Source organism: Colobus angolensis, unplaced genomic scaffold (assembly GCF_000951035.1).
Source record: "Colobus angolensis palliatus isolate OR3802 unplaced genomic scaffold, Cang.pa_1.0 Scaffold31, whole genome shotgun sequence".
NCBI lineage: Eukaryota > Metazoa > Chordata > Mammalia > Primates > Cercopithecidae > Colobus > Colobus angolensis.
This window is the reverse complement of record NW_012116377.1, coordinates 1,266,915-1,278,781: the sequence shown is the minus strand read 5'-3', so window position 1 is coordinate 1,278,781 and position 11,867 is coordinate 1,266,915. Positions and strand designations below refer to the sequence as shown.

The following is an 11,867-nucleotide window of genomic DNA, read 5'->3' as shown; positions in this document are numbered from 1 at the left end:
CACAGGCTTTGCATCTGGGAGGTGGGGCTGACAAATCTGCCCTGAGATTGGATGGCGAGGGCTTGGTAGGTGAAGCCCAGCCTGCACAGGCGGGCACGCCCCTTTGCTGAGTCTCTCTGACCTCTCGCTGCCTGAAGGGATGAACCTGTGGGTTCTGGAGTCAGAGATCGGAGTTGGAATCCCAGCTCCACACTTTTTGGAGCCTCCTTTGTGCCTGATCCGGTGCCAGATACTGAATGTCAGAAATCAAAACAGTACAGGTGGGTTGTAGGCACTGTCCAAGTAAATGACGTTTTGTAAAAGCCTAAAATCTTGGCATTTGTATCTCAATGCCAGGGTCCTTGCCATTTGCCCTACTTTGAAATAACAGCATAACATGGCAGGAAAAGGATTGTACATTTACAAGAGGAAGTGCTGAAGAAGGAACGGATGTGCAGATGCATGTCCTGGGCCTCCCAGGGAGCAAAAGAGGAAGCCCAGGAAAGGGAGGCTGGGTGCTCTACACTCAAGGCATCCAATTCACCAATCCGAGCCTGTTTCCTCCTCTGGAAGATGGAAGTGAAAAGAGAATCACTACTTGAGCAAGGTGGCTGAGAGGGGCATTGCTCTAGCCCGAGCCAGACTGTGAGTTAGAGTCTGGGCTCTGCTACTGCCTTGATGGGAGACCCCCATAGGTGGTGCAACGCATCTAAGCAGGAATGGTAATTATGTTCACTTCATAGAGCGCTTCTGAGAATTCACTCAGACCATGAAACAATTGGACCTGACACAAAGTGAGCCCTCCTGATGCAGTGGCTGAATTTTGATGTTATTAAAATCTTTTGAAACTCCAGTGAGAAGAGGAGTGGGGCAGGCTCTGCAACATGTTAACCCACAGAAATATGAATTCCTCACATGACTCAGGGAGGGAGGTCCGTGCTACAGGAAGATTGGTCATGCATATGGATTCACCTACAGAGGGCAGATAGGGAAGCATCACGCAGTTCTGATCGATGCCTCACCTCAGCCACCTGAGGCTGCAGCTCCAACTTCTGCTCCCTACCAGGACACTGAGCTGGAAGAATGGGATCCTAGCCCTACCTCTGCCACTCTGCTGTGCAACTTTAGGCAAATCACTTACCCCAAGGTTCATTTCCTGTAAAGGATGGAATGGAACTCAAGGTTGCAGCATCACTCCTACATTCGGTGAGTGTGAGTCCAGAGAGAATGGAAAGAGGAAGGGAAATGGCCCTGTGGGCTGCCAGCCATGGCCAGCCAATTCCCAGTCTCAACTACTCCTTCTCTCATTTATTCCTCCCAGTGAGGCAGCTTTCAAGCAGTCAAGAGCCAAGACTCTGGAGCCAGACTGCCCTGGCTACACTGCCCGCCAGCTATGTGGCTTGGGCCAGTTGCTGAACCTCTGGCTTTAGTGCGCTCCTCCATGAAGTAGGATGATAATATTAGGCCTCATTGGTGTTGTCTTGAGGATTACCGTGTACGGAAGAATATTATCTACATGCCTCTGAGATAGGTCTGGGATTCCTGGTTTACAGATGAGGAAGCAGAGAGGATCAGATGAAGATCAGATAGGAAGAGAGAAATCTGTGTGGGAAAGGCGGGTGTGGGAGCCGAGGATGGATGTGCGCTTCCCCTCTCCACCTCCCTGTCCCACCACTGCACCACGCTGACCTCCTCTGGGCCGCTCTAATACACCAGGCTGCCTTCCGCCTCAGCGCCTAGACGCCAGCTCCTCCCCTGCTTCTTGCGTCATCCGAGTCTCAGCCACACGTGCCTCACAGAGGGCCTTCCCGACCACCCTGTCTGATGGCGGAAGCCTCCTTCCCACCTCCCTCGGGCTCCCTGCCTCCCCTCTTCCTGCTCCCTTTTCATCCTGATTCTTACCACCACGTGCAATCCTATATCTGCACACTTACTTCCTGTCTCCCCCTTAGACTGTAAACATCATGAGGGCAGATACTTGCCCGGCACATGGAAGGTCCTCGGGAGAGGAAGAGGCACCATAGCTAGACCAGAAATTCTCCCCAGCCCCGTGCAGCCCCCTTTGGGACAGGACTGGCACAAACGAGGACTGCTCTGCCATCCGCCGTGCAGCTTAGCGGTGTGGTGCGCCCTCCTGAAACCCCGTGTTATAGCTGTAATGATCCCTTTCACAGTAGCATAATCAAGACTCCCAGGAGAGACGCGGCTTGCCAAGGTCTCATCGCCCTTCAGTGGCAGAGCTAGCCTTGGAGACGGCCGGCCTCACTCCAGGGCCAGAGCCCCGAGAGCTCCGTGGCTCGCGTGTCTCAGTGCGGAAGGCAGAGAAGCCGCCTTGGAAAGCAGTGACATCGTAGGCTCCGCGCGGCGCGTGCATTTTAGCAACAGAGTTCCAGGTTTCCAGCGCGGGCCAGGAAGGGGCCGGCGCCCCGCGCCCGGCCGGGTGTGTGACTTTGCAGCGAGGGCGCCGCGGAGCGGCCGCGCCTGATGCTGCTGTTGCCATGGCGACCAGCGCCTCGGCGATTGGTCCGGCGCGGCCGCACTACGTTGCTCCTTGGGCGCCGGGGGAGGCTCCTGCGCGCCCGCCCCTCCTCCGAATGCTGCGAGAGCAAACAGGGGGCAGCCTCCTCTCGACCCTCCCCTCCTCATCCTCGCGCCCCGCACCCCGGATGTACGGGAGGGGAAACACCACAAGGTGGGCCCAGGTAGCAGCGAGGTGGACTCCCCCGCCCAGCCTGGCGACCGTGGTTACTCGACGTCCTCGCTCGCTCCTGGGCACGGTGTGAGCGCGCTCTACGTGCCAGGGCCCTTCACAATCCGCTGCTGGCGCCGCCCCCCGCTCCCGCCCCAGCCTCCCTGAAGGAGCCCGCCACCCCCGGGAATGTGACTCGCCCCGCGATTTAATTTTATTCCCTTCCACGTCTTGCCTGAGCCTCCTGCTCCTCTTGCAAACACTTTGAGCCTCCCCGCTGGAGAGGGAGCCAGAACAGGGAAGAACGGATTCACACAGGATGGCTTGCAGAAGACGCTATTTGTGAGTATATGTGGCAGGGTTCTGCCTAAAGCCAGAGGCCAGAGGGGCCCGGCTGAGCTGGAGTGAGGGGCTTCGTGGGGGGAGGGGCAGGTGGATGTGCAGGTGACTTGCAGAGAGAGCTGGCCACCCAGCAGGGATGCCAGCGTTCGGCCCCTGCAGCGGAGGTGTTTGTTGGTGATGACGATGAGAAAAAGGCTATTAGTCAGCAGGTCTTCAGCAGGCTGTGAAATTCCCAACTCTGAGAGCAGGTATCCCGCCTTCCAGATCCACATTCAGGGTGCCCAGACTGGCTCCTACTGTTTTGGCTTTGGTTTAGCCCATAGCCTGTTTGGGGAAAGCCTCTCTGCCCAGCACACCCATGGCCAGCCCTTCAGCCATGCCTGATAGAAGGTCGCAGGCAGGCTGAGGCAGTGGGCAGGATGCTGCGTCCTCCAAGGGCAGGTGAAGGTCCAGCCCACCGTCCCTAGCACAGTGGCATCAGTGTCCAGCTGTATGCCCAGGTGTTCTGTGGGCTGGCAGCAGAGCGTCTGTGTGCTGGGCCTCACGCCAGCAGCAGAGGCTGTGAAAGTCTGCACGGGGCGGTGACATCACGGGCCCGGGTATTTATGGAAACCAAAGCCTGTGCTTCGTTTAGCCAGGCTTCCCAGGGGGCAGTGGGGTTCGAATGCCAGCTTCCTTCACAGCTCTCTGGGCGCTGCACTGTGCTGTTCTAGGAGGAGCAACCTTTGCCCTCCGCTGGGACCCTCGGCTGCGGGGGTTGAGGCCCAGCGTCAGGTCTCCACCTGCCTAAACTATTTGCCCAGGGCCCACTCGTTTGGGCTGTGCAGTGACCTCAGACCTTAGGAGGTTAGAGATTACGGCTGAGTCCTCTTGAGCTGGGCTCAGTCGCAAGGCTAGGAAAAGGAGGCCTGGAACAGTATGTGGGGAGCCTTCTGGGGGCTACCCCAAGGCCTCCCTATTCGATGGAGGCCTCTTACCACAGCAAGGGCCTGTGGAGCCCCTGATAGAGTGGCAGCTCCCCGTCACCTCCACTGAGGGAAAGTAAACACACCTCTGCCTCTGCTGCGTCAGCAGACCCAGGCAGGAGCCCGCGGGGGATGGCGGTGGCCTCTGGTTCGCTGTGATGCTCACTTGCTTTTTTAGTGGAGAAGCTCACAGGTTGGTTGCTCGATGCGAGCAGAACACACCAAAGTTCTCATTCCCTGTGGCAAGGCCCTTGCTGTATTTTCGGAAACAAATAGTAAATCCTTTCCCAGTGTGGAACTTCCTCCACAGTGGCTGGGAATAGGTCCTCCTGAGCCAGCTGTCTCCTCCCTGCCACACCTTTGCCTGGGCCCAGGAACCTGATGCCAGAGAAATTCTGAACTCTCGGGGGCTGTTATACCCTCAGGGAGGGGAGATGTCATGAGGACGAAATGTGACAATTCATGTTCAGGTTACTTGGCCCAGTGCTTGCTTGCCTCCAGTGCTCAGAAACGTCATCCTCACAAAGGCTGTGTCTGGGCAGGCACTAAGACCCCCATTTTAGAGATGGGGAAATTGAAGCTCAACACAGTTCTACTGGAACCCTGGAGTATACTAGCCTGGAGTGGGGGTTGTAGCCCAGGAGCTATACTGGAATCACTTGAGGAGCAGTTTAAAAAAAAGTGTGAGTCGCACCCCCAGACATTCTGGTGTCTAGGTCTGGGGGAGGGCTCAAGCCTCAGGATCTTTTTCATTTTCTAGATAATTTTAATGTCCAGGTGTGGTTGATGTTCCCGGGATGCAGCTATTCACTGTGGCTGCGTTGCCCAAGCCCATCCAATTGTGGTTTTGTGGGGACAATGTTCTATATGAATTCTAATACTCTTCCCTGGAGAGTCTGCTTCAATCTGTTGGGGGCCCAGCCACGTGCATTTGAACACATGGCGCTGGTGGGTTTGCTGATTCCTGGACTAAGCTCGTGTAACCTTCCTGCCTGAGAGAGGGGGCTCAGCACTCACTGTCTTCCTTTCCTGTGGATCTTTTCACTCTTCTCCAGTTCTCAGGCTCCCACAGTCTGAGCATTGTGACTTCCAGGCCATCCCTCCTCTGCCACCAAACCTATTGGCACCAAAATACCAAATAGACTTGGAGGGGGTGGCTCTGTTTGTATGCAAGGATTTTGCAACCAAGAGCAGGCCTTTTCTGAGGTTACCCTGCTGCACTTGAAAGCCTGTATTTGCCCACCATTACTCCCCACCCAGAACCCGTGGCAGGCCCACTCCTAGACCCAGGCTTTCCCAGCACCTGCTGCTCAGACCTTATTGTTACCTAGCCTTTCAGTGTGGAAAGGAGATGGGGTGTTGAGCATCTCTAGATGTTTAACTTTCCCAGCAGCGGCATTGTAGCCACTATCAGAGCTGCCCAACTTGATTGCAAAGCGTTCTCGTGCTTAGTTGCCTCGCTGAGTCTCACCAACTGCTGCAAAATGTGATACTGTTGATCCCATTTTACAGAAGAGGAAACCGAGGCTCAGAGAGGGGAAGGAACTTGACTGGGGTCACACAGCTGTTTCCTGCTGTACATTTGGCAGCAGTGTACCTTCCCTAACATGCCACATGTCAAATCGGGGCAGACTTGCTCCAGTGGCCCTGTGCACAGCATGGCCAGGCTTTCCTCAGCCTAGAGGAGCCCTGCCAGTGGGCCCCCCAGCACCCCACTGTCCCTGCTCCCTAGCCTCCATTTTCGCCCCTTTCACTCTCTGGGCCCCTGGTGTGCACCCAAGGGAGCTTTATGGAATGGAGACTCTGTCCCAGTCAGGGCTCAGTCCATCGTGAAGGTGGCACACTGGACGGGATAAAGAATGACAACAAAAGCAGGGGAAGATTTCTTAACCCAGTGGGGGAACATCAGGAGGCTTCCAAGAATCAGACCCTGAATCAAACTTGCTAACACCTGAGGTCATTGCTGTACTGGCAGCTTCATGAATGGTGTCTGAATGAAGGATGGCCCCCACTTCTGTAACTATAGCGTCCTTTTCATCGTCTCTGCGAGGGGACCCTCTGTCCTCACAGGCATGTCATATCCTGTCACTTGAACACAGGAAGTGAGGCTGTGAGGAGTTTGTGGTGTGTGAGATGTGGGCTGCTTGGCCAGGCCAATGGAGCACTTTCCACCCATGCCTGCTCATTCATTCATTCACTTCCTGTAACTGTCCCGGCCCCTCTCTTCCTTCTGTTTGGGGGACATGGTGACCAGCCGGCCCCTGCAGGAGGCAGTGGTCTCCCTCCAGTGGGATGCCCTGACCTGCTGTTTGCAGTGGGGCCTTCATAAAGGAAACCAAGCCCTGGTGGGTCTCCCCCAGACAGAAGAAGGGACACTGGTGGGACTGGGCCTGGAACATTCCACACGCACACCTCCAAGAAACTTGTGCATTGAGCCTTCACCATTATCACCTTGGCTGGGTCAGTTCCGTAGGCACGGTTATCAGCATCTGCTGGACAGTGGGCCTGGGCTGGATGCCAGGGAAGAGCAGCCCCAGCCCACAGAGAGAGATGCAGGTAGGGAACCTGAGGCCCAGTCTTCACTCTCAAGCACATGTGATGACCAGTAGCCTTTCTTACCATGCAGTGATCATTATTAAAAATGGTCATTATGAATGACCCACACAGCACTGGGCTATTTTCCAAGAATGCTGTAGCATCTATCCACCCTTTACAGCCCCAGGAGGCAATTGGGCAGGTCCTGGTTATAACTCAGAAAGACTGGGACATGCAGCCAAGGCCACATAGCCAGGCCTGGGCCTTCACTTCCCTGCATTCAGCTAGTGTTCATGGCACACCTGCTGTGTGCCCAACTCAGTGCTGGGAACCACTGAGAGGGTGCCGCTTTCAGGGGATACTGCAGGGGAGAAGGACATAGAGAAATGTAGAAGATAAAGAGCCCAGTGGGAATGGATTGAGTGAACTGTGCCACCCAGGAGGTGGGGAGGGCTTCCTGGAAGAGCTCTATGCGGCGGGGCTGATACTCCCCTTCCAGGGCTTGCCTGCGGGCCAGCGGGCGGGCCGGGCCCCAAGCTCAGCAAGTGTGGTGCCATCCTTGTCCCTCCCTGACAGCACTTTGTTGAAGCCCCCCAAGGCACCCTGTGCCCCTAAAGGACTTGGTACCCTCTCATCAGGGCCCTGGCCTGCCTCCTTGCGCTGACTCACTCACTTGGTCTTTAAGAATAACAAGAGTGCCTTCTCTTGTTGAATCCCACAACTCTGGCAGGGTGGTTGTGTGCCATCCTATTTTCCAGGGAAGTGCCTTGCTCAGGGTCACAGCCAGTGAATCTGCCTGACTCCAGACCCTGCTCCTCCCAAGCCAAGTCTGTGTGCCCTTGTGGGTGGGGCCGGTGGGCACCCGGTGCACAGAGATAGGATGAGGAAGGGAAGGAGGGCAGTCAGGGGGCCCAGGTGTTGGGGGTCCTGACGCCTTACCCCGAGCAGGTTCCAGATCTCTTGGCCACGAGGCTGTGTCCCTTCCCACCCCTTCCCCACTGCATGCACTACCTGGAACGTGTTGGCCACTGCCACTGCGGCATGGCTGCCCCCAGCCTGCTTGTCCTGGGTGCTGAGGGTACTTGTCCCACAGTGGCTGGGAGCCCAGCACCCAGTACCTGTGGACTAGACCAGTTTTGTCACCACCAGTGGGGTCTTAGGAGGTGTTGCTCCTGGGTACTGGCTGAGCTGCTCCCAGGCTCACCTTAGAGCCTGCTGCTTTCCCCCAAAAGCCTACTGATGACACAGCCCCGTCTGCCCTTCCTGCTCCTTCCAGCCTGTTGGATGGCTCCTGTTCTCTCACTCTTACCCCAGGAGGCTCCCTGCAGGCAGAGCAGATGAAAATACTCTGCCCCTTGGTCTCTGAGGCCCTGGCTCACCTGGGGCCTTACAGAGCAGGACAAGGAGGCTCCACTCCAGCTCTGTCCCTGCCACACTGTGTGATCCTGGCCAGGCTGCTTGCCCTCTCTGGGCCTGTGACCTCATCTGGAAAGTTCCTGGTTATGCTGCAACACACAGGGGACTGGGAGGAGCTGTGTCTGCCAGGCACAGCAGCTCCAGGCGTGCTGGCTCATTCACATGGCCCCATCCTGCCGATCAATCACCTGTTCATTCGCTCAGCCCACCATGGTCACTGGACGTCTAGTCCACGTCCTGACACACACCAGGCCTGTGGGCTACGCCTGTAAACGACCCAGGCCTGCCCTGCCTGCATGGAGCTGACCGCCCAAAGAAGGGACACAGTAAATAAGACCTTGGTGGCACCTGCCAGAGCAGCTCCTGGATAGAACTGAGAAGAGAATGGGGTAGGGCATTGGGCTCCCCTTCCCGCACACACCCCTCTCTCCTCAGCCACTCTGGGTCCTGAGGCTCTCTGTCCTGCTCCTCCTGGCCTCTCCCGATCCCACAACATTCCATCTGCTGCCCAGCACTGCCTGGAAGGCTCACCCCGCCACACTCTTGCCCATACTGGCTCCTCTACCGGGAGTGCCCTTCTCTTCACCTCAGACCTCACAGTCCAGCCTGTGCCTCTCTCCTGACTCCCCCAGGCAAATGGGTCCCCTCATGGAGCTCCTGCATGGCGAGTCCTCCCTACGACAGACACATTGCCGACCCCTCTGTTGTCACTAGCTGCCTGGAAGTCCCACTTTTGCTTTCTAGCATCCCTGCAGGGCCTGGCCTGACAAGGCACAAATCACCATTTTTAAAAATTGTGGTAAGATAGACAGAAAACCTCCTTTTTTAAAGCTGAAAACCGTTCCATTGTGCAGATCCACCACGTTTGCCCTTTTTAATTACACACATTTCAGCTGCAATAAGTGCATTCACAGTGTTGTGCAGCCAACACACCATCCATCTCCAGAACTTCACTTTCCCAAAAAAGGCTCTGTGCTCCGTGAGCGTAGACTCCCACCTCGCATCCCCAGCCCCTGGCGCCCACCATTCCACTCTCTGTCCCTGTGAATGTGACTGCCCTGGGGACGTCATGTGAGTGGAATCAGACAGCAGTTGTCCTTTCCTGACTGGCTTACTTCACTTAGCATCATGTCCTCAAGGTTCATCTGTGCTGCAGCAATGGGCAGAACTTCCTTCCTTTTTAAAGCTGAACACTGTTCCATTGTGCGGATCGACCACATTTTGTTTGTCCATTCACCCATTGGTGGACACTGGGTTGTTTCTGCCTTTTGGCTATTGTGAATAGTGCTGCTGTGAACATGGGTGTGCAAATACCTCTCCAAGTCCCTGGTTCCATTTCTGTTGGGTGTGTACTCGGAAGTGGGCTTGCTGGGTCAGGTGGTGATTGGATGTTGAATGTTTTGAGGAGCCACCATACTGTATTCCACAGCAGCTGCACTGTTTTACCTTCCCTCCAGCACTGCACAAGGGTCCTAGTTTCTCCACATCTTTGCCATCACTTGTTACTTTCTGTTTTTCTTTAGTAATAGCCATCCTAATGGTGTGAAGTGGTGTCTTGTGTTTTTAAATTTCCCCTTCCTGAATAAAAGTGTGAGTGATGAAGTTTAGCTTACGAAAGGGATGGTTATGTTTTTGTTGTTTTTTAAATGTATTCATATAACTGAGAGATTATTCATTCACATGGCACAAAAAAGGGCTGCACACATTGTCTGTGTGGTTCCCTACTTCTCGTTTTTCTGCCCAGAGGCCACAGCTGTGTCCAGTTCCTTTGGGTCCCTGGTGAATTTCTGTGCATGTGTATGAGTGCTTCATCACTGAAGTGCTCCCTCAGCAAGCTGGTGACACAGAGCGGATTAGTTTTCCCATCACTGTTTTGTGGTTCTGGATTTGAGCCAATGAAATGCTCAACTTGGGGGATGTGTGACCAGCCGGCCGCTGCAGGAGGCGGTGGTCTCCCTCCGTGGGAAGCCCTGGCCTGCTTCTTGCAGTGGGGCCTCCATGAAGGAAGCCAAGCCCTGTGTGTCTCCCCCAGGCAGGAGAAGGGAGGCTGGCGGGACTGGGCCTGAACATTCCAAGATGAACCCCCACACACACACCTCCCAGAAGCCTATGCGTCGAGGCTTCATCATTGTCACCTTGGCTGTCTCTCCGTCCAGGTCAGTCCTGGGCACAGTTATCAACATCTCTTCGACAGTGGGCCCCCAGATGCAGGCAGAGCTGCCAGAGGGCATCTGGGAGCGGGGCCAGCCTAGGCTGTGCAGCGCAAGGCCCCTACACGAAGAATTCGCACAGATATTTATGGGTGTGAAAATCTGTGAGCAACTATCTGAGTCTGGTCCTCACTCCTCTTGACATCCAAACCACAAAATGCATTTTGTATGATTTGAATATGCATTGAGTTTTCCAGGAATGCAACTGCTCTCGCAGTCGAGGGAAGATCAGACTCTGATATATTCGGAGCTCCGCCAAGAGCTGCCACCATTCAGAGCACCACATCACCAAGGACAGCATCTCTCGTGGTGCCAGAGTCCCCAGTGAACTCCAGCATCCATCTGAGTTTGTGGTCGCTGTCACACGACCTGACAGGTGACTGTAGGATTGGCCCACCCACCATTAACATGACAAATTACCCTTTATTTTATTCTAAATTATTTTCCTCTTTTTTTTTTTCTGTAATGTTACCATCCAGCCATTCTCTTGGTTCTGTTTTAAATGTGTGTGTAGATGGGTCACATGACTTATCAACTTCATTTGAGAAGAGAGACGAGAATAGTGCAAAACTCTGGTTTTAAGGAGGGGGGTGCTGGACAAGGGATCTTTGTGGTAATGGAGCTATTGTGTATTTTGATTGTGGTGGCACTTGTATTTGCCTGTATGTGTGTGCATGCGTGTGTTTAGTTCTATGCAGGCGTATCGTGTGTGTTGGCTCCACAGTACAAGCAAAACAGGAAATCTACCTAAGGTGGGGGAACAGTGCAGTGTCAGTATCCTGGTGGTGATGGATCCAATAATTTTGTAAGATGTTACCATTGGGGGAAACAGTGTATATAAGATCTCTCTGTATTTTTTGTTTGTTTGTTTGTTTTAATAACTGCAGATGAATCTACGATTATCTCAAAATAAAAAGTTTAATTTTAAAAAGGTGACAGTAGGGCCGGGCGCGGTGGCTCAAGCCTGTAATCCCAGCACTTTGGGAGGCCGAGACGGGCGGATCATGAGGTCAGGAGATCGAGACCATCCTGACTATCACGGTGAAACCCCGTCTCTACTAAAAATACAAAAACTAGCCGGGTGAGGTGGCGGGCGCCTGTAGTCCCAGCTACTCGGGAGGCTGAGGCAGGAGAATGGCGTAAACCCGGGAGGCGGAGCTTGCAGTGAGCTGAGATCCGGCCACTGCACTCCAGCCTGGGCGACAGAGCGAGACTCCGCCTCAAAAAATAAAAAATAAAAAATAAAAAAAATAAAAAGGTGACAGTAGGTATTGGGTCTGACAGACTGAGATCTCTGGTGATTGAGGACAGCGGACAGCCAGTGACCTCCCAGTCTCAGTTCCTTGGTGGTGCACCATGGTCACCAACCTCTACTGCCCTCCCCTCCCTGACACCTGAGATACCTTGGGCCCTTCTCTTCAAGGCTGCATCCCATCAGGGGCACTGGGGCCAGCCCCTCACCCCAGAAAGGCAGCACAAGCCCCTTTGGCTGCCAGCTGGGGCCTGGCTGGCCCCCAGGGGTTCTGAGTTTGAGACCCTATTCTGCCAGCAGGCAGTGGATGTCAGCTGGCTGATGGAACGGGGGTCTTATCCATTGTCCCCAGATGCCTCCCAGAACCAGGGCCCCAGCCCCAGCCCAGCCCAGCCCAGCCCTCTTCTCAGGTGGGCCTTCCTGCTCCCCTGGGCTTGCAAGACAGCCCTGCTGATGGCCACTCCTGCCCTCCTCTGCCC

At 54.9% G+C, this 11,867-nt stretch overlaps 1 protein-coding gene across 1 annotated transcript in view; it reads left to right on the top strand.

Moving 5' to 3' along the window:
• The first annotated feature begins 2,580 nt into the window (after nt 1-2,580).
• The window catches only part of IQSEC1 (IQ motif and Sec7 domain 1), a 183,674-nt gene continuing 174,387 nt past the window's right edge, over nt 2,581-11,867 (top strand). The window contains exon 1 of the mRNA XM_011950653.1: nt 2,581-3,010. Within this exon, the coding sequence (XP_011806043.1) occupies nt 2,988-3,010 (23 nt within the window). The 5' untranslated portion in view covers nt 2,581-2,987. The remainder of the gene's footprint in view (nt 3,011-11,867) is intronic.